General features: G+C 35.6%; 2 protein-coding genes across 3 annotated transcripts; one reads left to right on the top strand and one right to left on the bottom strand.

Moving 5' to 3' along the window:
• Positions 1-3,178: 3,178 nt before the first annotated feature.
• LOC102591614 (nuclear pore complex protein NUP85) lies at positions 3,179-21,828 on the top strand. The gene is made up of 18 exons (XM_006359685.2): positions 3,179-3,691; positions 5,113-5,215; positions 5,306-5,416; positions 5,519-5,602; positions 11,221-11,292; positions 11,424-11,480; positions 12,254-12,373; positions 12,443-12,643; positions 12,809-12,919; positions 13,005-13,042; positions 13,153-13,309; positions 13,780-13,881; positions 14,019-14,075; positions 18,876-19,022; positions 19,834-19,904; positions 20,009-20,096; positions 20,390-20,446; positions 20,992-21,828. The coding sequence occupies exons 1-18, from the start codon at positions 3,303-3,305 to the stop codon at positions 21,184-21,186; spliced, it is 2,160 nt and encodes a 719-aa protein (XP_006359747.1). The 5' UTR covers positions 3,179-3,302; the 3' UTR covers positions 21,187-21,828.
• A 905-nt stretch (positions 21,829-22,733) lies between these two features.
• LOC102591284 (ultraviolet-B receptor UVR8) lies at positions 22,734-26,684 on the bottom strand. 2 transcript variants are annotated; one of them, XM_006359684.2, is made up of 5 exons: positions 26,483-26,684; positions 26,222-26,389; positions 24,572-24,607; positions 24,340-24,455; positions 22,734-24,270 (listed from the first exon to the last, which is right to left on the bottom strand). In XM_006359684.2, the coding sequence occupies exons 1-5, from the start codon at positions 26,580-26,582 to the stop codon at positions 22,963-22,965; spliced, it is 1,728 nt and encodes a 575-aa protein (XP_006359746.1). In that variant the 5' UTR covers positions 26,583-26,684; the 3' UTR covers positions 22,734-22,962. The 2 variants fall into 2 exon arrangements, with proteins under 2 accessions (XP_006359746.1, XP_015170023.1); XM_015314537.1 differs by lacking the exons at positions 26,222-26,389; positions 26,483-26,684 and adding an exon at positions 25,016-26,213.
• Positions 26,685-27,426: the final 742 nt, after the last annotated feature.

Here is a 27,426-nt window from a genome sequence, read left to right as displayed (position 1 = left end):
TATTGGTCAAAAGTTAATATAAGAAAAGATGAAAGATAGTAATAATTAATGTAATAACTATGAGAATTCATAATATTATAACTAAAGAATGTAAAAGAGTGCGAATAACGTTTGCAATAATTAGTAATAACTAAGAGAATATATAATGTTATAACTAAAGAATTAACGTGCAATAGCCGAATTTCTAATAAATTTAATACTTACATAAATAAATATGACTTTTAATTAATGTTACTATTTTTTTTTATAGTTATTAGATTTTAATTTAGTGTAGGGAGTAAATGAAAATGTTTATTCCATATTACTGAATATAAAATTTATTTTGTAAATGATATTTAAATGATTCATATATATTCATATATTTTCACATTTGTTGTGAGTTTTTTTTTAAAAAAGAACTCAGGATAATTTAAAATAATATATTTTGAAGTTAGAAGATCTGGTTTACTTGATAATACATCGTGACATATATAATGCTTTTCTTCTTCTAAAATACTGAAATATTAAGAAATAGTAAATAAGTGAAACAAAAGGGCCATGTTTGGATAGTAATAACTATTTTGAAGCAAACTCCGTGACAATCTAATTCACATAAAGCATTGATAAATAAAGTAATTATTTTGTCTTGAGCATCAAAAAAACAAATCGTGACAATTCTCTAACTCTTATGAAGTTTAATAATTTTGGAAAAAGTTATTCAAAAACATATATCTACATCACAAGAAAAATTGTTAAGAAAAACAAATGAATTTAGACTACATCATGTTAACTTCATATATTAGAACATTACATACTAATGTATATATTAAACAAAAAAATAATTATTATATCATCAAAATTATTTTTCTCAAGTACTTGAGGTTATGAAATATACCATCTTAGGATAGAACGATTTACTTCATTAGAATAGTGGTACCTCATATCCCGCTAAATTTTGAACTCACTCAACAACAATAAATCACACGAAGTTTTTTTTTTAATGCAAGAAGAAGAAGAGTAGAAGATTTAAAAAAATGTGGTTGAAAAATGAGAGGAAGCCCCTCTATTTATAGTCAACAAAGGGTTATATGAATTACAAGTGTTTTTTGTGTCTTATATGAAAAATCACGACCTTTCGGAGAAGTCACAACCCTTTGAAAAAGTCACAAGTTATTGAAACAGTCACAACTCTTTGGAAAAGTCACAACTCATCGAAAAATCACAACCCTTTGAAAAAAGTCACAACTTATCGGAAAAGTCATAACTCATCAAAAAAGTCACAACCTAAGTTAGGGATATTATATATAGTAATTTAACATTCAAGTTAGGCGTTCATGCTTTTAAGGTTATATATATATATATATATATATATATATTATTATTTATTTATTTATTTATTTTTGCCAAACCCATCGGTCCCCCTAAAGTTGCACCAAGTTTCACTTAGACACCTCACCTGGACGATGTTTATTTTAGACACCTTATGTAGGGTCTCGCTGTGTCATTTTGACACTTTTTTGACAATAAGCAAAACCCTGAAAGAGAGTGTAATACACTCGTTGATGACGTGACAAACAACTAATTAAATGATTACATATGTAATTTTAAGTTAAAAATTATTTTAAAATATATTTAGTAAATAAAATAAAAATATTATTCTAAAAAAAATAATTTAACCCCCCCTCCCTCCCTGAAGGTAGTTGTCTTCTCTACAACTCCCAACAATTTTTATTTTTTTTATATCAAATTTTTAAATTGTTTCGGATTTTTTTCTCTTTCTTTTTAGTATTGTTTTGTGGGAAGGAAAGAAGGAGAGGAAGAAAGAAAGAGAGAATAAATGTGAAATATGAGTGTTGGTATCCATTTTTTCGGTAAAAAAGGTGGAGGGAGGTGATTGTAGATTTAGAAAAGTAATACAATGAAGAAGAAAAATGACTTGAAAATGGATTTGAATAAAAAATTCGACCTCCATTGAAGGAGTTTAAACTTCAAAAAATGATGAGAGGTGGTAGCCTGAAAAATGGAGATGAAGAAGAGAAAATAAAATAAAAAATAGCTAAATTGAGTCTTTCATGCTCTATTGTTGAGTTTATCACACTCACTTTGACATGTCAACAAAAAGTGACAAAATGACACAACGGGACCCTACATGAAGTGTCTAAAATGAACATCACCCAGTTGAGGTGTCTAAGTGAAACTTAGTGCCAACTTTAGGGGGCCATCGATGGGTTCGACTTTTTTTTTTGAAATACTGGATTTTAAAAAAAAAAATTCATGCGAAAAAAACACTACTGTATTAGTCAAAATATTTGTGGGAATAGTCATCGAACATTTTTCAGTGCGAAATTTTAATGTAGAAATCGTTGTAATAATTGAGGATTGAAATAATTTTTAGATAATAGTAGTATCATTTTTTTATGTGTGGGTATCAATTTATTATTTCTATATTTTTCTTTTTTATTTTCCTTTTCACTGTTTCTTATTTTTTATTATTATTATTGAAAATTCTGAAATCTTTCGAACGGTTAAATTTTTTGCATTTTGCAAATCTATTGTTGTCTGCTTACAAAAAGATCAAAAAATGTTTTTTGGTGTCTTCTTTAAAATTTTAAGTATTGCAACAAACAATTATTATATTGAAGCAACACAAATTATTATATCAATTTATCAAATCCTTGAGTCATTTTTTATTGTATATTTTTCATTGAAAATTTGCATTGTTGATATCCTTACTTCATATGCTATAAATTATGATGATTTTTCTTTAAAAAATAATTGTTAGAACAAATTATAAAATAATAATTAGTGGCTTCACATCTAAAAAATCTAGAAAAATAAAGTTTAAATAAAAATATATGTGGAGATTCTTTTTTTTAAAAAAAATAAAAATAAATAGGGGCTCACTTTTTTTGTTTAGCTTTAGATTTCTAATCTGGTTAAGCCGAATGTGCATGATGCATTATATTGAGGGAAGTGTACAAATACCCGCTTTTGGGACTGCCATTCAACAATCCATCCACTTTGTTATTTCCTCGAACAAAAGTGTTTAAATGAAATATGAAAATCGGAATTGAAGAATTAAAATGGAATAAAATTAAATTAAATTATCAAAATGAAATTTAAGAACAAGTTTAAGATAATGTGCTTGACCTAAAAATTAACTGACATTTATTAAATGTGAAATCTCCATGTGTTCTCCGTAAAGATTCCAAATTGAAATTATGAACTCATTCCCTCGCTTTGCCATAAACCCCTTCTTAAAACCCTAGATAGTAGATACACAAGAAAAACATTTTCTGAAGCATTCGCGACAATCCGGCGAAATGCCAGGGCTGACGTCAGAATCCGATGACCTTGCAATGGTTCCAGTCTCGCCGGAGTCGGAAAAACAACCCGTGGTCATCTACCCTCTCCGTCATGGCCTCAAATCCCCAATTCATCGACTCTCCTTTTCATGGGCGTGTGGCAATACTCTCCGAGTCTCAGTTTTCCGGAAGCCTCAGTCGGATAAGGCGGACGGAGACGGCGAGGCTGGCGGAAGAGTGGTGGAAGTGAAGCTTAGTAACAGTGGAGATGAGGAAGTTGATGCTGCAAGATGGAGGAGAATGGCCTACAGTTCAGTGACTCCTTTCGCTCTTCTTCAGAGCCGGAAACATTCTTTGTCTGCAGCATCCAGAATGTCGTTGGATATCCCTCCTTACAAGGCAGAGTGGTAAGTTTTTCTGTTCTTTCCCGATAAGTAAAATGGCGGAGTGGTAAACCTGTAACTTGATTTAGCTGAAATAGACCTGAAATGACCTCAAGAAGTTTCCTTTAATCTATATGCGTCTTTAGTATGACGAATACATTCACGAGCTTAAACCACATCAAAGCAATTCTAAGTTCAGGGAATGTGAATGAACAAATTCATCCATTGATTTGTGTTTGAGATTGAAGGATTCTTCGTTGCTTTGTAGATATTTTCTCCATGTCCTTCTTAGTTGGTACAGCAGGAGTGTTTTCCCCCTTCTCGACCCTTCTATTACTTTCGAGATTGTTTAATTTGATTTGTGAATATTGAGATACTTCCTCAATAAGGTAAGCAAGAATGGTTTTCCTAAAAAAGGAAAATTCCTCAATGTGATCATCTTTGTAGTGTTCATCCGAAAGAGAGAAAATATCTGTAATATTTACTTTCAACCACTCTGATTTGTTCAACCATACAACATCATGTATATACAGTTTCAATGGAAAGGGTTTGCTTTGTAGTGAAATACTAAGAGATGTTTGGCCATGCAATTTATTTACTTTTTTCTGGAATAATTTTTCACATTATTTCAAAATTAGTGTTTGGTTGTAAAATTTTCAAATCTAACTTGGAGTTGGATTCCAAATTTAAGGAAGTGCTCCGAACCTGTTTGCCTCAAAGGTAGAGGTAAGGCTGTGTACATCCTAATTCCTACCCTCCCCAAACCCTACTTGTAGGATTACACTATGTATGTTGTTGTTGGAGTTGGAAAAAGTGCTCTCTTCTCTCCTTTGCAAATAAAGTGCTCTCTTCTCTCCTTTGCAAAAAGTATAACCAAACACAAACTCCAACTTCATATATTTCAAATAAAGTGAAAAATATTTGGAATCAATGACCAAACGCCTACTAGCTCTATCTAGCTATCAACCTTACCTAACTTTAGACTCAATATGATATTTGATCTATCAATTATTCTTTTAATAAATTTGAAGATATCTGACTGTTTTACCTTGCAAACCTAAGACAAGGTGCTGCTGCAAGCTTAGTGCCTCTTGTTCGTTTGTATATACTTGCGAACTTCCAGGTTCAAATTGTTCTCCATTTCTAAGTTCATAGCCTTCGCGGTAGCTTCATCGATAGTACCTTTTTTCCAATCCAATTGCTCGTGATGCAATTCTGGAAAAAATATGGTGGAAATCCAGAGGACATTTTTTCCCTTTCTACAACATGAGTTCTAAGTCGCGTACACTTGTCAGCAAAGAGTTCTAAGTCCAGAAGCTTGAAATTTCTTTCTCTATTAGGGACCTGAGAGAGTTTTAAATTTTAATCCATACTATAGCAGCCTGGGTGGCTATGTCCTTTCATTGGGTCACTATTTGACAGTTACTGCATTTACATGTAATTAGGTGGGAGCATATCATAGAGTACAGCAAAGAGATAAGTTCTCTTCTCAGTGATCGAAAACCGCCTCCGGAATCAATTATTGAAGATCCCAAGTCGGTAGTAAATGTGAGTAATTGTCATCACACTTTTGTTTGGCTGTCCAGACTCTGCCCTTCACTATTTAGTATTTATCTGGTTGCTGTGTATGCCTGTTAGGAAATTGCAGCGCCAATGTGTCTGAAAGCTGCGTGGGAGCTATTGGAGATATTTTACGTAGACAAGCAATCTCAATCTTGGATTCCTGAACGGTTGCTAGATTGGTTAGCTGTATGTTCCTTTTCTATTTTGTATAAGTTTCCTCGATTTTCTCCAACAGATGTCACAGATCTAATGCTATTTTTCTAACTTAATACATGGTTCATTCAACAGGACTACAGTTCCTTATTCTCGGGAACTCTACCAACTATTCACTCAAAGCTTGTGGATTTTCAGCAGGAACTTGTTGGAGTACAGGTTTAACTGTCAATTGATATCCCTGTGAACTTTACATTTGTTGGGCTTATTAATTGATAAATTATTAGTCACAGTTATTGATGGATAAATTATTAGTCACAGTTAAGTGTTCTAATTTGACTAGAGATAGATATAAACGTAACAATTAAAATTTAGTTGTATTTAAGCAGGTGTGAGTTTAATCCTAGGCTCTTTGTAATTATGATTACTTTCCCTTGTAATTTTTTGGTTAGTTGCCAGCATACCCTCATATCCTCATTGCTGATGAATCTAACTTTACCTTTCTCAAAAAAAAAAGAAGAAGCAGGTGTGAGTTCAAAAGTAGAGTGAATATCAACAATTTGAAAAAAAAAATTAACTTTCTTGAATGAAACAGTGGGTCAATGTACTTCTTTCATAGTACAACAACAACATACCTAGTGTAATCCCACAAGTGGGGATCTGAGAAGGGTAGTATGTATGCAAACATTACCCCTACCTCCCAACTATTTCCGATAGACCCTCGGCTCAAGATAAAACATAACAAAGCAGGCAGGGAAAAGAGATAACAAAAGTGAAGAAGCCATGACAAAATGACAAAGCACTCTGTAAAAGGAACAATGTATACAACAAAATAATACTATAATCGGTGTACAAGAAATAACAAATAGTGATAGAAATTGAAGAAAAAGAAACTATATGAGTACTGCTGCAACTACTAGTACATAAATGATAAGTGAGACAACACTCAACTACCGACTAACCTTCTACCCTAATTTTGTGCCCTCCATAGCCGCATATCTAAGGTCATGTCCTCAATAAGACGAAGTTGTTCGATGTCCTGTATAGTCACCTCTCCCAATACTTCTTCGACCTACCTCTACCTCTCCTGAAACCATCCATAGTCAACCTCTCACACCTCTGCACAGAGGTATCTGTGCATCTCCTCGTCACATGCCTGAATTATCTTTGCAAACTGGACATTCAAAAGGCTTTTGATCATCTCAACTGGAACTATTTATTGAAAAGCTTACAGAGAATGGGCTTTGAAGCTAGGTGGATTAAATGGATCAGACATTCCATCCGTACAATTAGATTTTCAATCCCAATAAATGGCTCCCCCAATGGTTATTTTCCCTCACAAAGAGGTCTGAGACAAGGTGACCCCCTCTCTCCATTTCTATTCATCATAGCAATGGAAGGATTGAATGATATGTTGAAGACTGCAAAGAGCAATGACTGGATTATGGGCTTCAAAGCCAATCTCAACATTGACAATGGACTTGAAATCTCTCACTTACAATATGCCGATGATTTTTTGCTCCTATATGATGCAAACAAATCTCAACTCAGAAGGCTAAGAGTGATTCTTATTTTTTTTTTAATGACAAGGGAAACCTGCAGCCGCTACTCTTTGGATGCGCATTGGGTAAAACCCCCGCTCCTATGCAATAACTCGCAAACCACATAAGAGAGGTAACCCGCACTAGGCAAGTCCGGTGCGACAAGCTCGACCCAGAAGGCAAACCCCTTGCTTTTGCTGGCAAGGGGTTTCGAACTTGAGACCTCCAACACGGAAGTCCCAAGCCCAAACCACTGGCCACCCCGAAGGGTAAGGGTGATTCTTATTCTATTTGAAGCTGTCTCTGGGATGCATGTAAATTGGTCAAAAAACTTTATATATCCAATCAATGAAGTTCCATAGATTCACTCTCTAGTAGAGATCTTTGGTGGTAAAGTAGGTGAGCTTCATACCATTTATTTAGGAATGCCTTTTGGAGCAAAGTGCATGTCAATGGGTACTTGGAATGGGGTCCTGGAGAAATGTGAGAAGTAACTATCAAATTGGAAAAGTCAACATCTATCTCTTTGTGGGAGATTGATTCTTATCGAAAGTGTTCTTGATGCTTTGCCTACATATATGATGTCCCTATTCTCTATGCCTGCCAATGTTGCTGATAGAATTGATGCTTTTAGAAGAAATTTCGTATGCTAAGGGAACTCTGACAAGAAAAAAATCACTTGGTGAAATGGGATAGTCTCTTAAACAACAAAAAGCGGTAGCCTAAGCATATGCGATCTTTAAGCTCAAAACCAGAGTCTGCTTAGCAAGTAGAACTGGAGACTGGCTTCAGAAGAGAAATCTCTTTGGAAGGATGTGATCAGAGGAAACATCGGAGGAGAACAATTGGACTACCAAACTGTCCAAACAAGTGAACATCCCTTATGGTTTTAGTATGGAGAACCATTGGATATCTTTTGCCAATTACTCATAGTAGATCCAACTTCAAAGTTGGAAAAGAAAATTTCCTTTTGAGAAGAATGCTGGTTAGGTCGCTTACCTTTGAAACAATCTTTTCTTGATATGTATAGCCTCTTGTCAACAACAACAAGCTACTTTGGAAGAACTGTGGAGTGTGGTCAGTCCAATGATGGAATTTTAGCTTTAGAAGACACCTAAATGACTAGGAGATTAGAAGAATGACATAATTTATATGAACATCCTAGAGCAGTTCAATGAGTTTTCTACCAATGAATACAACGTGGTATGGTTAAAAGATACTTTTTTGATGGCAAGGGAAACCTGCAACCGCTACCCTTTGGGTGCGCACAGGGTAAAACCCCCCTCCTATGCAATAGCTTGCAAACCACATAGGAGAGGTAACCCGCACTAGGCAATCCCGGTGCGAAGAGCTCGACCCAGAAGGCAAACCCCTTGCTTTCGTTGGCAAGGGGTTTCGAACTTGAGACCTCCAACATGGAAGTCCCAAGCCCAAACCATTGGGCCACCCCTAAGGGTGGTATGGTTAAAAGATACTACCATTCCAATTTATGTGACACCATTTGAGTTTGCACAAAATTTAAGAAACAAAGGAAGACTTTTGAAATATGCGGTCTAAAACACTCCTCGACTATTTGTGTGGCTACAAGTCATTTTAATAAGGGTAAAAGAGGAACTTTAAAGTTAAATTGTTTCCAATGGTGGAAAGGTGACATTCTTTTGGGGACAGACTAAAAAGGAAAACGTGCCGCATAAATTGGGACAAAGGGAGTAGTAAAGGTATATTCCCAGTCAAGTCAGTCCTTAGAGAGCTCAACAAGCCAAATGTTTTGCTGAAATTTTGGCCATGGAATTTGATATGGAATGTCAAGATACCCTATAGAGTAGCTTGTTATGTTTGGTTGCTGGCAAATAATGTGACCCTTAATCATAACAACTTAGCACGGAGGGGTTTCCACTTATACTCCAGATGCTTCTTATGTAGAGAGCAAGCAAGACAATCAATCATCTCTTTATACACTGCAAATGGACAGATCAACTCTGGAAAAAATTCATCAACTTGAGAAGCATTAGATGGGTTATGCCACTAGAATTAACTTATGTTCTAATTATCTGGAATAGAGAAGGAAGGCTATCCCGTCAGAAAGAGAGATGGAGAGTTGTCCCAATCTGTATTTGGTGGACCTTTGGAAAGAAAGGAACCAAAGATGCTTTGAAGACGAAGGAAACTCTATGGAGTATTTAAAGATGAAGGGTTTAGTGCTTTACTAATTTTGATGTAAACTAGAATGTCTAGAAAATATAGAATCTATTTTGATGTCCTAGATTACATATATAAAGTTTTTTTTTTTTTTTTTTGATAACCGAGATATCCGTCTGTGACCCGCCCTTTGGACCAATCACAGCCTTCTAAACTCGGTGGATAATGGGCCCTAGATTACATATATAAATTTTTTTTTTTTTTTTTGATAACCGAGATATCCGTCTGTGACCCGCCCTTTGGACCAATCACAGCCTTCTAAACTCGGTGGATAATGGGCCCGCCCCTCTACCCTTCTCCACTTAAATACCATATATAAAGTTTTTTTTTCCCTCCTATTGTAGTCCCTTTTGATCTGGGCACCCACACAACTTGTGTAAGTATCCTTGATGAATATATTGTTAACCTTTTAAAAAAGGACAAAGTACCAGAAGGATAACTAAAGACTGAACACGTATGTAGACATCTAAAGTTGGCACGAAATTTCACTTAGACACCTCAACTAAGATTTGTACCTTTTAAACACATGTACTAGGGTCCAACTTTGCCATTTTAACACTTTTCGCTGACTTGGCAAGCTGCATGAATTTCACACCAAACAGGCGCGTGAAAAGCTCAAAGGAACACATTTTTTTTCCATTTAAGCCTAAAGTTGCAGAAACAATTCCAGAAATTTTTTTCCACAATCTTTTTCTTCAAAATTTTTCCAGATCATTTTTTTTTTGACATAGGTAACTGTTTCTATTTCTATAACACAATACAATGGGTTGTACTGGAACCATATTTACAAAAAAACTCAAAATCTACTGTCATGTCCTTATAATGAGTCTAAGACATCAATGATAGAGACAGTATCATTAGAGTATATCTGGTTACACCAAAAACATAAAGTCAAAATACAATTCATTGAGGTGTCCCCTGAACACAAAATTCCATCCTTGAGGTATCCATAATTCTGCTATTGTGCTCTGTTGATGTAAAACTAAGTTATAAATATCTAGGAATAATGTCTCCATCTTGCCTGCTTCATGCCAATCATCTTTCCAGGAGACAGTTTTACTCCATCTGCCACTTTGACTATGGTATTAGCTTTGAATTCATTCCACAAAATTTTGAAAGATTTCCATAATCTAACACCATAAGGAGTAGTGACTTCCTTTGTTATCCAATTATCATTCTCCTCATATTTAGCTTTAATGACTCTGTCCCTAGACTTTGATTTTCATTTGAATATTTCCATAGCCATCTCATTCTTAAAGCTTTACACTGATTCTTCAGATTTTTGATCCACAATCCCCCAAATTTTTTCTCATTGATCACTAGGTGGTAAGAAATTTCCTCCTGATGCTATCCAACCTATTGATGATTCCTGGTGGGATAGGAAATAATGACATCATATATGTTGGAAGTGCATCAAGCACAGAGTTTATCAAAGTCAATCTTTCACCCATGGAGAGATATTGGGACTTCCACCTTGCTAACTTCTTCTCACATTTCACAATCACCCCATTCCAGATTTCCATAGACATAGACTTGGCCCCCAGATTTTTTTCCAGATCTTTTGTTTTTGTTTTTATCAGAAGTTGCAGTTTTATAAAGTCTTTCTTTTTCTTTTTGAGAATGTTATTTTTGTTTTGTTCATTAAATAGATTTTAACATATTTTTCCTCATTTTTTTTCTAGATTTTTTGTTTTAAATTTTTTAATAAGCTGCGATTTTCCCCAGATTGGGTGTACTTTTTTTTTTGAGGATATTATTTTTATTTTGTTTATTAAATTGATTCTAAAATAGTTTTTCCTTTTTTTAAAAAAAACTCAGAATGTCACATGTAATCAGCTAATTCGCTGTTTTGCCACATCAGCAAGTAGTGTATTACACTCTAATTTATTTATTTTTTGATTGTCAAATAGTTTCTAATTGGACAATTTTTGAAAAGGTTGAGTGTTCAATTGAAACATGTCGTAGTTGAGGTGTCTAAGTGAAAAATTGTGTCGACTTTGGTTGTCTATGTATGTTTTCAGCCATAACTAAACTATGATGGAAGGAGTAGCCGTTCCATCTTTCTGTGTTCATTTCCAATTTATTTGATCATTACAGGTTGTTGAAGAAGATCCTAACTACTGGGATGCAATGTCATCAGCATTGGCCGTTGGCTGGCTGGAAACTGTGGTAAGCATATTATTTGTGGATATCGACCATTATAACTTTTCATTCAAGTTTTGTTGCTTGTGTGATACTGTGATGTATATCAGGATTTTGTTCAAGGAGCATGCATAAGTCTATGATTGCCAATTTTGCAGGTAAAATTGTTGCGCTTGCATGGCTCTTACCGGTTTGATCAATTATCTAGTCGAGAGGTAAGAATTTTGAACTTAACCTGACAAAAGAAAACTAAGGAGAGGCAAGAATTTTGAACTTGTGATCAGTGGCAGTCTAGCATAGCTTAACTCAACCTAGATATTCACGTAACATTATATTCTGTGCTTACTTTTCCCTTGTAAACAACCTGTACATCAGTTAACTTGGGAGCAGTTATTGCCTCTTCCTTATATTGATATACCTAATCATGGGGCAATGAGTTGTCTTTTCAGAGCTTTGACACATTATTAGGCCTTGTACCTTTTCTATCGAGTTCCAAAGTCTATCACTCTTTGCGTGTTTTGCCTACAGGATGCACTGCCATGTCTGATGATAAAGTGGATTTTCTTGTTCTTTTTGTATCGCGTTCTTTCTTTAGCTTCTAGTTGGCATAAGCTACCTATCAACAGCTTGAGAGATCACTGTGTATCCTCCTTTTCATCACTAATCTTTAGCATTAACAACATTATAATTTCTTTTCGTAACTAGTCAAGTTAAAGGAGATTACAAATAATGAGACTCTGTGGGTAGAGGACTCTCTCTATGATTGTGCAAGTGACAGTAATATCATCAGATTAAGTCTAGGCAACTGCTCACTTGCTGATTGGGGAGCTGGTGACTGAAGCCCTGGGGAACGAGAGCAATGAAAATTTTACTTGATTGCTCTCAGATAGTTTCTGAAGTATTCCTGTCTCCCTTAAAAGGGTCTCTGAACTATGATTACAGCTTTCCTGTTTCCTCTTTTAACCCGTTCTATTCTTGCTCTTAAAAGACAGAGAATGGACTGGTCGAAGCAGTTGCTGTTCTTATATCCAAGATGCCTAGAATGCGTCCTAGTCTGAGAGAAGACAATTTGGGCGAGTGTTACAAAACCAAGCCCGACTTCATGAAGGTAATTTAGGCCTTTGCTAATGATCAGTGGCCTTTACTGGACAACATTTGATGCCTTTTTCGCTGTTAGGCTTGGGAGAAGTGGAGAACACAAATAAGTAAACTGGACTGCAGTTCCTACTGGCTTCAATGTGATCACCGGCAGACCAGAGAAGGGCTGAAAAATTTGATCCAGATCATGTTGGGAAATCTGACTGTTCTATCAAATGCAACTTTCAACTGGATGGAGCTTTTTATATCCCATTTCTTATACATTAGGCCATTTACTGTGGTCAGTTCCTCTTTCTAATTAATCTATACATCCAAGGTTACTTTGTCGCACAATCATCCAAAAGTTGAGCCCCTTTGTCGCACAATCATCCAAAAGTGGAGAGCAAGAAGATTCTTTTGCTGTTATGTTTGTGCTTAAAATACACATTCTATTTTTGTGGTGTAGGGTCTAGAGAGCATGCACAATTCAGCTCAGAAGTGCATGCAAGTAAAGCCAGTTTCCATCTCCCATAAGCTGTTTGGTCTTATACTTGGAATTCTTGGAGAAAATACTGAGGTGAACCACTCTAAAGATTTAATTTGTAACTTTTAGTTAATGTTTAATATAGTGGAAAACTCATGAGCAGATCCTGTATGTTCAGGTTGTTCTAGCAGAGTGCTCAAGATCATTTGGCCCCTGGTTTGTTAATCTTCTCTTTCTTTGTACTTTTCGTTTGGGTGGCTTGAGTACTTCAGCATTTTGTTCTCCGTTCATTCGTCTGATGCAATTTTTTTTTTTCATCTTTCAAGGATGATGGCGCATGCTGTAGAGTTGTTGACAGCTGGGAGCACTCATGCAGAAATTCTTTTGCATGAAGAGCATTCCAAACTTGGGGGAGTTAGCATAGAAGAGCTGCATAGACTTGTATATGCACAAGTTCTGTCTTCTCATGCATTAACATGGCAAGTATGTGTGGATGCAGCCTGGTTTACTTGTACTTGCACTATTACTTAGAACTTGTTTCTCAAAAAAAAAATAAAAAATACTTAAAGCTCTTCATTTATCTCCTTTTAAGCGTGTAAGGTTCAGCTTTTCTCCCTAAGTAAAGAAAACCAAACGACATGAGTGAGATTCAATATGGTCCCCCCAAAATGTATGGTAAAAATTAACATTTTGATGTTTCTGGATTGGAGACAACCTATAACTTACAACTACAATTGAACCTTTAAACAATATCTAGGTGCTAGAGAGCTTTAACCTATTAATCCCCTTACACAGTTTGGATACATCATGGAATTTTATAAGCTGCTTTTGCTGAACCTGTATACTGGAAGCTCAATCTGTGGAAAAGTTAAATACCGGTGTCTGAAAACTCAGTTCAGATTTTGGTTCTTGTACTAATATATTTTGGATCTTTGTTTTTCACTTCCCTTCAGATTGCGCCAATATACTTGACTTCATGCATAAAACAAGGGATTGGATTATTGGAGAATTTGCTGTACAAACAGCCTGTACAGCATAGCCAAATTCTGTTAAAGGTACAGCTTCCAGGGTAACTTTTCTTTTGATTCCTCACCCTTGTGGTTTTGCTCTCAATTATCTTGCTTTACAGTCTCATTTCAATCTTGTGGTTCGTAAATCATTCTTGCTTGGTTAATTTTGCTTTTCTGTGCAGAGTATAGAGATCTGCCGCCTGTATGAACTTGACACTATAAATTCAAACATTATGAGGGTATGCCATGATTTATTCTTATTGGCTGTCTTTAATCTCTAAGGTGTTATTACTTTCTTAAGCGCAAAAAAAAAGGACTCTGATGTGATTTCCCTGTAATTAATTTGAATTTTTGTGATTACTTTGAACATACAAGTGCTTCACTTTCAACTTGTGTCTTTTTTTAAAAAGATGGTGCAACAAAAAAGTTGAAAATATTGATTGAAAATGTCTCGCAATAATTTTATGAAGCAGAAGAGGGCTTTAAATTGCCAACGTAAAACAAAAAATCAGCATAATTTAAAACTAAAATATCTCAACAAACTAATCTATCCAATAGATATTTAAAATTAAAAAAAGTAGTTTAATCCTAAACCTAAGCAATTTATTATGCTTAAAGAAATTACTGTAGTAACTGAAAGCAATTTTCAACACTTCTCCTTTGCTTCAGTTGTTGCAATTTAAAAAAATTGCTCCTCTTGGGGGATACTCATAGGAGTGTTTCAAGGATTGACAGATCCTTCATTGTGCACAATGGGAGGAGGAATTTACTCATATCAAACTGAGCCTTCTACCTAAAAATAGGATCAGATCACAATCCTATTCTGTTGACTTGTGGAGAATGGAGATTGGTAGCTGAAGAATTCTTACTTTAAATTTGAAGCTTGGTGGCGGGAAGTGGAGGGTTTCAAAGACAAAGTGAATGAGTGGTGGGGTTCCTTCATTGTTAATGGCTGACCTGGATATGGCTTAGCTTAGAGCTGAAACTGTTAGATACAAAGCTAAAAGAGTGGACTGTGGAGCAAGAACAATGGAGGAAATTGGAAGCAGAGGAAGGAGGACATCCTTAATCAGGTTTCTAGTTTGGAAGCTATTCAAGATCAGAGATCCCTTACTGATGATGAATTATTTCAAAAGACAAATTTGGCCATGGTGTTTGAGGAGGTGGCAAAAATGAAGAGATAGCATGGAAGCAGAGATCCAGGATACAATGGTCACAGAATTGCTACTCCTCACAAGAGATTTATTCCATTAATACTTTGGAAGTCGATGGGGTCACTGTCATTGATCCTGAGGAAATTGAGGAGGCTGCTTAGAATTTTTACCAAGACCTGTACACGGAGATTGAATCTTGGAGACCTGAGCTGCAGTTACATGAAACATCAATAATCTCTAGTTGAACAAGTATGGCTACACAGAGAATTTGAGGAGGAGATTGAGATTCTGAGTTGTATCAAATTGTGTGCTACAGAGAAGGCTCCTGGACCAGATGATTTTCCAATGATTTTCTTTCTTTCTAGGAAATGTTGAAGGAAGATATCATAAGAACTGTATGGTTCTTCCATCCCAACCAGGTTATGTTGAAGGAAGATATCATAAGAACTGTACAAGTCTTCCATTCCAACCAGGTTTTTGAAAAAAGCTGTAATGCCACCTTCATAGTGTTGTTATCTAAAACTAGTGCAGCTGATTTGAAAGACTACAAACCAATAAGTTTTGTAGGTCGAGTATACAAGATTATTGCAAAGCTACTAGCAGAAAGGTTGTAGAAGGTGGTGAGCAAACTGGTCAACACGCATCAGATGACTTCTGTTAAAGGGAAACTGATTAATATTCTAGAACGAGAGGAGTGGCACCTTGTGTAATGTGCAAACTTGATATTCAGGAAGTCTATGACCATGTAAACTGGAAATTCTTATTAAATATTCTCAGGCAAATGGGATTTGGCAGTAAATGGCTGAGTTGGAATGAGTATTGTATTAAAATTGTAAGGTTCTCTGTTCTTGTTAATGGATATTGGACAACCTGTGGGTATTTTTCCATTTGAGGGGGGGTTGAGACAGGGTTGCCCTCTATCTTCTTTCCTGTTTATTTTGGCAATGGAAGGTTATGATAACATGATAAGAATTGTACTACGTAATAGATGGATCAAGGGATTTCAAATTGGTGGAAGAAGTGGGGATGTGGATTGGGAATCAGAATCTGAGACTTAAAAGACAATAGTCTTCTGATGAAGTGGCTATGGAGATATAATGAGGAGTAAATTGCCATCTAGAAGGAGGTGATCATGGCAAAGTTTGGTGAACTAAACCCTTGGTGCACATAAATAGTCATATTGAACCTTTTGGGGTTGGAGTATGGAGAACTATTAGGGATTTGTGGCCACTGATGGAAGCATATCTGAAATTCAAGGTGGTGTGGGTAATGGGGACAAAATTAAATTCTGGAAAGAAGGATGGATTGACCATATTCCTCTGATGGTATCATTTCCAGATTTGTTTTAGAAGACTGCTAAATGACTGGGAAGTAGGAGAGAGTGGCATCATTACTTGAGAAATTAGGAGGCTCCAGTAGTATTACAACATAACCATATAGGGTCTTATGGAAGCATAGCAAGAATGGAGGTTTCACAGTCATAACCATATAGGGTCTTATGGAAGCATATCAAGAGTGGAGGTTCCACACTTAACAATGCATACAATATAGAGATGTAAGGTGTATCTAGAAGGCCACAATACCAATGGAACTTTATTTGGAAAAGCTTGGCACCTTCTAAGGTGAAATGCTTCACATGGTTAGTGGTAAAGAAAGCTTGTCTCACTCAAGAAGTATTACAAAGGAAAGGGATGCAGATAGTGCTCAAATGGTTTCTTTGGAACAAACAAGGAAACTAATAAACATTTGTTTCTTCGTTGTGAGTTCATTGCCCATCTTTGGGAAATTTTCCTCAACCAACCTAACACTAGAGGGACCATGCCAGAGCACACCTCAAATGTTTGTAGCTGCTGGATTAGAATGGTGAATGGAAGCAAGCAAAAGTCAGAAAAGGTGGTGGAGGATAATACCAGCCTGCATCTGGTGGACTGTGTTGAGAGTATGAAATTAGAGATGTTTTGAAATAGATCCAAGTCTATTTAAAAAGTCAAATGAAATTGTATCAATCTTTGCTTTTTTGGTGTAAAAAAAGTTGTCTAGAGGAAACATATCAAATTGTAGATTTATTAGGCGTTTTGTAAGTTGTTTCTTCTCTCTTGGTTACTCACTTTTTGGAGGTGGCAAGCATAACCTTAATGCTGAGGAATACAACATTATCAATTTTTCTTAATAAAAAAAATTGCTCCTATTCAATTTTTGCTTTGGCAGTTTGTGTTTGTGAATTCTTTTGAGTGTTGTTGAACATGCACACTTTTGTAACATGACTTTTCCTCCTTCCGTTTCTTTGTTCTTTTTCTTCTTTTGGTTTTGCGTATAAAAAACATCTTCAACAACCTTGTCTTGTCTAGAAGCTCTTTTGAAAATGCTTTAATCTGGACAATTGTAGGATTTCAAAAAAATGTTGTAAGTATTTTTCTTCCATCACAACATCCCATAAAACACAGGTTTTAAAATACGATTTCATTTTTATTGACTAATTCTGATAGTTTTCACCAGTGAATTTGTATTATATCTTTGCTTTTTTGGTGTAAAAAAGTTGTTTAGAGGAAACATATTAAATTGTAGATTTATTAGGCGTTTTGTAAGTTTTTTTCTTCTCCCTTGATTACCCACTTTTTAGAGGTGGCAAGCATAACCTTAATGCTGGGAATACAACATTATCAATGTTAAAAAAAAATAAAAAAGTTTGCTCCTATTCAATTTTTGCTTTGGCAGTTTTGTGTTTTGTGAATTCTTTTGAGTGTTGTTGAACATGCACACTTTTGTAACATGACTTTTCCTCCTTCTGTTTCTTCTTTTGGTTTTGCGTATAAAAAACATCTTCAACAACCTTGTCTTGTCTAGAAGCTCTTTTGAAAATGCTTTAATCTGGACAATTGTAGGATTTCAAAAAAATGTTGTAAGTATTTTTCTTCCATCACAACATCCCATAAAACACAGGTTTCAAAATACGATTTCATTTTCACAGACCAAGTCTTTTTCACGGACTAATTCTGAAAGTTTTCACCAATGAATTTGTGGGGCAGGGTATTGAAAGAGAGATGGATGCTTGCCATGTTTGAAAATAGGTTAAAATTGATATTGGTCCCAAGTCGGTATTAGTTGAAAATAGCCCTGCGCGTAGAAAATAAGCACGAGTTAAAAATATTTTTTGAAAATAGTTCTTTAGATGAACTCACAGATCCCGTAAGATTAATGAGGCTCTTGATACCATTGTTGGTCAGTGTTGTCAAAGGCGCGCTTAAGCCCTGAAGCGAGACTCAAAACGTGTTGAGCACTTCGCCTCAATTTATGTGCGCTTCAGTGTTGTCATTAAGGTTCTAAGACATATTTTTCCTTGCCAATGAGCCTCTTCTGAAGAGGTGTCACTAAACAATTGATATTTCACTTTATTTTAATCTTTTTTCAATTTCTTTGTTCATATATTTGTCATTCTTGTTTATAATAATTAGCCTTGGACTAAACATATATATTTGTATTTTTTTCTCCCTTTGCGCCTTTTTCATTAAAGCCCACGCTTTATTTGCGCCGTGCGCTTAAAGTCCTAACGGACCTTAGAGTTTTTTTGTACTTTTCGCCTTCGATAACACCTGCTGTTGGTTTTTAAAAGATGGTGGAGCAACAAAATATTAGAAGTGATTGAAATGTCTCTCAATAATTTTATCAAGCATAGGAGAGCTTTAAATAGCCAACTTAAAACAAAAATTCTGCATAATTTAAAATTTTTAAAAACTAAGATATCTCACCAAACTAATCAATCCTATAGAAATTTAAAATTCAAAAAAGTAGTTTAATCCTAAACCTAAGCAATATATTATGCTTAAAGAAATTGCTGCAGTAACTCTAAGCAATTTTCATCATTTTGTGTTTCATATTTTTCATTAGATTGCTGGTGTGCATCACTGGAAACATGGGAGAAAAGGCTCTGGTGTCTTCTGGCTACAGCAAGCTCGAGATGAATTTCGTTTAAACAGAATTGCCAAGCAATTATTTGATTTCGTGGGGAAGTCGGTATCTGATGAAGGATTCAAGGTTTGTTTTACTCGGTTATAGTGGTTGAGTGCCTTGTATATTTTCTTAATTCTTGTATAACTGTGTTAACTTTTCTGTCTGTAACAGTTCATGTTTATACCCATTTCTCTAAGTTGCAGTTTTTTGTATGTTATGTGTGCTGAGCGTGTTTCTTAGTTCTTTTATCCAAAAGGAATACATTCTTTAGACTGTTGGTTTGGAACGGTTCAACTGTTTTAAGTACTTCACAGGCAGTTTATGTATCCATGTAGTCCGAGTTATCCAAGTATGTGTATTGTGAAAAACATGCTATCTGATGGGTGAAATTGAAGTCTAGAAGAAATGTAGAACCTTTAATATGTCAAATATGGGTACACTACGTGCGGATGTATAGATGGTGGTTGGCAAGCTTGACCAGGTACTTGATTAGGAGCTTAAGCAATGTGGGTAGTGGAATATCATGATGAAGTCCTTAAATATTGTCCAGATGTGATTCATATAATGTTAGAAACCTCAAAATGCTATAGAATTCCAATCTTGCTAAGCTTGTATTTCTTAGGATCTGGGATAAAGTGAATCCATCCCCAGCAAAGAGAAAAAAAGAGAAATAGTAACGTAGAAGGAAGATAACCAAAAAATGGTTTGTCATAGTTAATTTGGTAGAATTGGTTCACCATTACAGTTATCTATTTTGATTATCATGAATCTGATTGCTTTCTGAGATATTTGTTCCAAGTCAAAGTCTAGTAGTTTAGCTCTGAAGCAGCATCTCTTATCTCATAGTATTAGCTGGCTCATTCTCTTTGATCATTCTATTGTTCTTTCTCTGCAGCAATGGGAAGGTCTCATAGAGTTGCTGGGTTCCGAGTCTAGAACTGCTGGTGGACTTGAGTTTCTGAACAAGTAATTGCTTAATACTTGCTCACTTTGAATTAGTGGATGTCACCTGTAAACATGGTGTCAAAGCATTTCAAATCTTTGAAGTCTTTATGTTTACTACTGCACAGGTACAGGGACTTTAGGAGATCCCTACTGCAGGTTCATGGTGATACACCCACTGATGCTGCTCGTAATGCAGCTGAAGCTCTCGTTTCTGTATGTCTGACACCTTTTTATAATAATGAAGAATAGCATTTTATTGATATAAAAATTTCATTTTTGGGTGTATTAAGATTTTGCATTTGATATCCAGGCCTGTTGAATGTAAGATGTTAACTTAAGCGGCTACCTTAAGTAACTGAAATAAATTAACATAAATGAAACCTGGCAGCCAGAATGTTGTGTAGGTTCCGACTGAAATATTTGTTAAGGTGCTTATATCTATTACCTAAGAAAAAAAGCCTTCTGTTTGGCCTCCTCTGAGTCAATTTATTTTGTTTACTCTGCAGCTCATGAAAAATCCTTCCACGCCGCAACGCTTTTGGTTACCTCTTCTATATGATTCAGTGAGTACCTCTCTGACTATTGATTTACTTCTTTGCTCAACTTGCCAGATCACTTGTAAATATTCGAAGGTGTAATCACTCCTTTCTTTTGTTTTTGTTTGCAGTTATAGGTTTGATGTAGCTTGTTTTTTTTTTCTTTCTAGTTTTGAATAATGATTCATTGGGGGTTTATATTAGTTTGCTCCTGCTCAGGTGCTAAATTCTTGCTTAAGTAAGAAAAGAAAAGAGAAGCTGGCCAGGGGTATCTGCTGTACCATTTGATTGGGTAGATAATACTCCTATTACTTGTGGCTTAACACATGAATTTTAGTTCATATCAAATTGGAACTGATATATTATGCGGGGCATTTGTGCTCAAGTCTTTCAAATGACAATATACCTAGTGGGTTAGAAAATGGGTACCTGTGATGGTGAATGGGTTGACATCTATTTATTTAATTCAGGCTGAAAAGTTCACCATGCTTTCAGATTTATATGTTATTTAATAGCTGGTGCATGTTTCATCTTTGTCCTCATTCCCTTTTCCTCCTTTTCTTCCTGTGCAGTTGAAATTGTTAATGTGGCAGGAGCGACCGTTGGTCAATGTTTCTCAAACTCAACTTCTCTTGAATAAACTGCAAGAATTGTCCATGGCAAGATTGAGGCCAGACTTTGTTGAAGCTGATTTGCCATCTGATGCCTTAAGCTCTGTCAGGCTGGCACTTGCCACTAACCTGGGTCGTGCAATCCTTGAAGAGTGACTTTGTTACCCCTGTTTTCTTGCTTGAGAGGTCACTGGTTGCATCTTTCCGACATGCCTAAAGTGTTATATTAGTACCTTCTTTCCTCTCTAGTAGTGTATTTTGGGAGTGAGTAACTTGCGAAAATGGTACACCCTGTCTTGCAGCAGAAAACGGAATCCAAATGTCCGTTTTGTTATTTGTTTCTTTTCTTGAAGTGGTTAACTTGAAAAGCTACATATGTGAAAGCTGGCACTGCATAATGAATGCTCTTGCCTCCTCTGAGCCACTTGTGTCACCTACATGCTGCAGACCTAGACAGAGAGCTAATCTGTCGAAAGCATTTGGATGAGAACTTTGGGCTATGGAACGCTAACCGTAGCTTGACAGAGTGAAGATGACTATAAGTATAAGGATTCTTGTGCTGCTCCTACTAAGAGATCCTTTTGTTTATTTTTTCTTTCTGGATTTGGGGTGGGGTGGGGTGGGGGTTGGGGTACCTACTATGTATATGCTTTTGTAAACCACCACGAAAGCCCCCCCTGCCTGTTGCCTGGTTAAAGTGTTGAGATAGAACTCTGTAAAAAGTTGTTGGCTAATTGTAATAATCATGTCCTATAATTGTTTTGGTCATTTATATCATAGCACTATCAATATTCTAAAGGGTCATTTGGTCGTGGTATTGAAACACATTTGGTTGGCTATACCAAATAACACATACATTATATTATGTGGGAGCTTATGAATTGTATTATTAAAAATGCAGGTAAAATATGAAATAAGAATGTGCATTAACATAGATATTACAACTATGTACAACGCTTTAGGGTCATTCTCATTGATCATGTCCACTAAATTCTTTTATGCATAACATTTCATTCATTGTCGATTATTGCATTATAATCCTAGCGAACAAATGATCCCCAAGTATAGGACCTCGAAATTTGGTGGAACATTATTTAGAGAATACACATTTATCTGCGGAATTTTTTCTATTGTGCATTTTATAGTCTTAGGAGATGCGAGATAGCACTTCTTAGACCAAAAAAAACATTTATTCTTTTCTTAAATTTATGTTTTCTTCTCTCATTAACCCCAAAATGTCTAATACACTTATTAGCGATTAATATTATTTATTAAAAACATTTAAAACCGAAAAGGAATGCCAGCGTATCGTGTTGTAAAATTTTGATTTAACCTTTTTTTGTTGTTGCTTTTGTCGCTTTCCCAATTGCGTGTCCAGAAACTAAATGATGTAAAAATAAGTCACAACAACAAACTTTACGCAGAAAATTCATGCGCTATATGACTTAAACAAATGGCCTAACCCTAACGGTCGTTAGCCCTTTGAAATGATTCGCCTGCATTTTTCTGAAATGATTTTACTGTCAATTTGTATAAATAGTAGTAATTTATTTGATCTAAAAGTGCATAGTAGTGTAGAAATTTCATGCACTATGTAATACTTTTAAAAAAAAATTCAATTTGTTGTCCAAAACCTAACTACTTTTAATATACTCAGGAGCTCTTTCTATACTGAAAGGTGAAAAGAACCAAGACGTTATAACTATACCAATAAAACCACAACACTTTCAATTATTATTTCTTCAAAACCAACTACTAATTACAATCATCAAGAGGTTCATCTATAATAGGGAACTACTTTCCATCTCTCTGTTTTACACATTATTTGGATGAGTAATAAATATATGAAGGCATTTTCAATCACATGCACAACCAAATAAATACCTGATTCAAGTTAAGGCAAACTTAAATTTGACACCAAAGCATTCTACATTACTTGTTTCGTTGAGTTGATTCTGAAGGCAAAGAACTTTGAGACTCCAGTAAAATCTCCTGAATCCGTTTCTTCAACAGTTTATCTTTGACACCTGCTAGCATACTACGATAAAACATCTCCAGTCGGACAAGCTTTCCACGATCCAAGGACTCCAACATGTTTTCCCACTCCTTTGCAATGTCAAATGAACCTCCACCGCGTAATGAGGCTGGCATATCTCGCTCTTCAAAAGGTTTCCCAAAGGTGGCACCATGAAGAATGCTAGCATACCTTTCCATTAGAGAGAGTTTCGACTGAAGAAGCCTTACATCCTCTGCTGCCATAGACAGTTTCCTCTCCAATTCTACCACATCTTCAGGTTTCTTTTCTGCACCACTTTTATCGCCACCATCTTTCACACTCTGTTCTCTAAAATCTGCATCTAGAGGTGGCCAGAGTGCCATAGTTGGAGAGTAGCAATCAATCATCTTACCATTTCCAAGGACACCACTCCATCCTCTACCCCAAGACCACATCTTATATCCAGCATCTGCCAGAAGAATAGTATGGGCAGCACCACAGACAACTTGAACAGGTTCTGGAAATTTAGGCCCATATAGCCCAGCACAGGGAATCAACAGAGGAAGACTTGCATCACCTGCATCAGGTCCACTATAACTTGCTTCAGGACATAGGCCAAGGCCTTTCTCCATTCCCCATGACCACACATCTCCAGCAGAAGAGACAACACTTGTGTGAAATAAACCACAGTCAACAGAAATGAGAAATGCATTCCGCGGTAATCCTTTCACTGGTTCAGGAGATAACATACTTTGGGTTGTCCCTTGACCTAATTGCCCATTATCTCCCTGGCCAAATGTCCAGCACACACTTTCTAATGTTTCACTTGGACTTTTCTGAGCTAGTAAAGCAGTGTGAAAAGCTCCACAGGCTACCTCATACACTGTCCAAGGGGCATCTGAATTGAAGGGCTCAATAACTTCAGGATACTGTCTGCTCTGCCTGTCTCCCAAGCCTAACTGACCATGGCTGTTGCCACCCCAAGAATAACAAACAAGATCACTCCCTTTGTAACCTTCCCTAGCAGTGACTAATGCCACAACATGCTCATTTCCACATGCCACCTTAACAACTGTGTGTCCATGGAAATTCCAGATAGGTATTGGGTTGCAACTGCTAGTAAGAGAGAATTCACTCTCAATAGACTTGTCTTTCTGTGGTTCAGGAAAGTTACCCCACATCCATAGAGATCCAAGATCATCAATTGCTGCTGACATCATTCCGCCACCTTTAACCGAGGAAATCTACAGGAGAAAACAGAATTAGACCTTGAATTTCAACGTATTTCCTCATTAATTTCAACTTGTTCGTACCATCAGTTTCTTTCTCTCTGAGCCACTAGCTGATGAATTAGGGGAACCTAACTCAAGGAATCCCTCCAATAAATGAGGAACCAAGGAATTTTCTCCATCAAAACCAAGTTGTCCATCCACAAGGTAGTCAAGGAAAAGAATGATTAATAGCACATGCACAAGACAATTGCAAATTTTATAAGTTCAAGCAAATAATACTAAATGTATAAATCAAGGGATCTCTCAAGGATACAGACATTGTATCCCCAGCCCCATACTGATCCATCATCTGCGAAAACAAAGAAAAGTCAAAAAAAAAAGAGAGGAAGGGAAACAGTGTCTGGGAGTTCAAGATAATTAACGTTGTTCCTTGTAAACAACATTCTTGCTCTTCTTAGTATCAGCATTCTTAATAAGCCAAAAATTGTAACTACCTGAAAATGTTATTGTTACACCTTCACATATAAGAACAAATCTCATGGTTTCATAATTTTAGCATCTTGGATAAAGCAAGCAAATAATCAGAAGATGAGGGCATAGTGTTCTGAGAAAATTGTCTTAAAATATAAATGCTCTCAATTCCCCACTGTATTACTGATGAACATTCACAGAGATCTTACCTGCCCGTAGCTGTAGAAAAGAATGAAAGCGAATCATTGCAAACAGCAATACCCTTGAAAGCCAAAAATTCTGTTACCTGATTTCTTTTCCCTTGCTGCTCCCGTCATTCTAAACATGACAGGAAGCACTCTTTGGTGTTACTCCAATTAAGATCACCTTATCTTCGGAATGACATGACATCATATTGAATCACCCTCTCTTCGTTTGACTAGGAAACACTTAGCCAATTTGAGTCTTTAAAGAAGAGTGAACTCGATTGAAACCTCCAATAGGGATTAGATAGTTAGATTAAATCCATAGGCCATGTCAACTTACCTAATATGTAAATCTTTTCAGTTTAAGTTACACGAGTGAGTTAGCAGCTATCTACCTAATTCATGGTAGAAACCTTGAATACAATAATACTAATCCCTTCGTCTAAATTTATGTTATAATGTTTCACTGGACAGAGAGTTTAAAAAACTAAAGAAGACTTTTGACATGATAATTACATGCCAATAATATCATTTTAAATGAGTAGCCGTGAGAATTCTCTGTCTTTTCATTTTATGGTGTTAAGGGTTTAATGTGTCATCTCTTAAAGAATTAAATGGGAATGCTAAGAAAGTAGTATAAAAAAAGAAACAGTCATTCTTTTTGGGACAGATTAAAAAGGGATGTGTCCCATTAAATGAGACACTGGGAGTAATATTAAGGACTTTAAGACAAACTTTGCTACTAAATGATACTGTGAAAGATAAAACACAATTCTTTCATCTGTATTCCAAACTGATATAGTATTAATGGAAGAGCGCCAACTCAGATCCACTAATAGATTATTGAGTTGTGGTAAATGGTAACACAGGGCCATATTAACTATGCCCCGTGTTCGGTAGAACTCAAAACTATCTGCTCGATCCTCTATATATACCTATATGTGTATGTTAAAAGCAAGTACAGATAAAACTAGGTAAATTTCAAAACCACACTCGTAATTCAGAACCGACATCTAGTCTAAAATATAGATCCACCACTACATATATGCACATTTCATAGATCAATTGAACTTATTCTGAAAGAATACACAAATAGCAAATTGTAGAAGATGGGCCTTAACAATCCCATGGCTTTTATATCTAGAAGCAACAAGAAAGTTCAATTTCAATCTAGTGACAAATGACATGGGGATAGCCAACCTAAATCACATTTCCACAGAGATGAACTTCAAGATTTCATTTCACAATCAAATAATTTTTAGAAAAGCAAAAGTTGGAACAAATTGAAATCATAGAAAAAGGGTAACCTGAAACGGCAAGACTGTGATAAGCACCAGCTGCAATAGCAACAATCTTTACCCTTTTATCTCCATCAGAATCAAAGTTGATTCGGGCCGGGAGTAAGTGGTCAGTTTCAGAAGCAGTACCAAGTCGACCGAATGTTCCTCTTCCCCAAGAATACACATCCCCATTTGCTACCATTTGCAAAAACATTGCAACACAAAATTAAATTTTGAGATAATATTGGTTTAAGAATAAAAGGGTAAGTTGAAAAGATGTTTGTTTACCAGTTAGAGCAAGTGTATGAGCTTCGCCGGCGGCAAGCGCTATGATTTTGTTAAACAAGTTGCCGGATCCTGATTCTGATGATTCCACTTCCTCCGCCATTTCTTCTCCTCAACTGCTATTTTACTCACAGATATCACTCTGGTTTATCTCTGATTTTTGGGCAATGATTTGTTACTCCCATACTTCCAAATATGAGACTCAAATGACTTTATTCAGATACTCATTTTACTAATTTTGTGGTTTTAAATATCACTTGAAAAAATTAAAAATAATTTTTTTTTAAACACACTAAAAAGACGCAAGATAAACAAATTGAATCAAAAAGATAATTTAATATAGGTGTAAAATTTGATATTTCTAAACTTGATTTTCTGTAAATATGAGTTGGGGTGGAGTGATAAATATTTTTTTTTGAGTGGAAATACTCATTCATCTTCCTCCTGGTACAAAGTCATCTTTGTTAGGAAGTGCGATGAGATAAAAAATTAGATTTTCTAAAAGTATGAACAATTTTATATAAGTTTAAATGTCTAGTTGTATATATCTGACATTGAAGGACATAAATATTAGCTCAGATCAAGTTAAATAATTGAGCAACTTACAAAAATGACTATATTTATAGGGTTATTGAAGTTCAATAGCTATAAATATGTTATTTACTAAAAATGACTACACTTTATGTCAACTTCTAGCTGCATGTTTGTATTAATTTTTTATTATTATTATTTATACAGCGATCTTACAATGTACTAAATAAGGTACGGTATGTTACCAGCCAACCTTTTATTATGTCCCTAAATCACTCAAATTTCCATTATTAAATTACCAACTAATATTTACATATTGAATGCATATCCCGATTCATTCACATAATACAATAGTAAGTTGTATTTATATTCATAAATACAATATATTCACAAAATACTAATTATAAAGGTATTCA

The sequence above is a fragment of the Solanum tuberosum genome, unplaced genomic scaffold (assembly GCF_000226075.1).
Source record: "Solanum tuberosum cultivar DM 1-3 516 R44 unplaced genomic scaffold, SolTub_3.0 scf00306, whole genome shotgun sequence".
Lineage (NCBI taxonomy): Eukaryota > Viridiplantae > Streptophyta > Magnoliopsida > Solanales > Solanaceae > Solanum > Solanum tuberosum.
The sequence above is the reverse complement of the archived record's forward strand: the minus strand, read 5'-3'. Positions and strand labels throughout refer to the sequence as shown.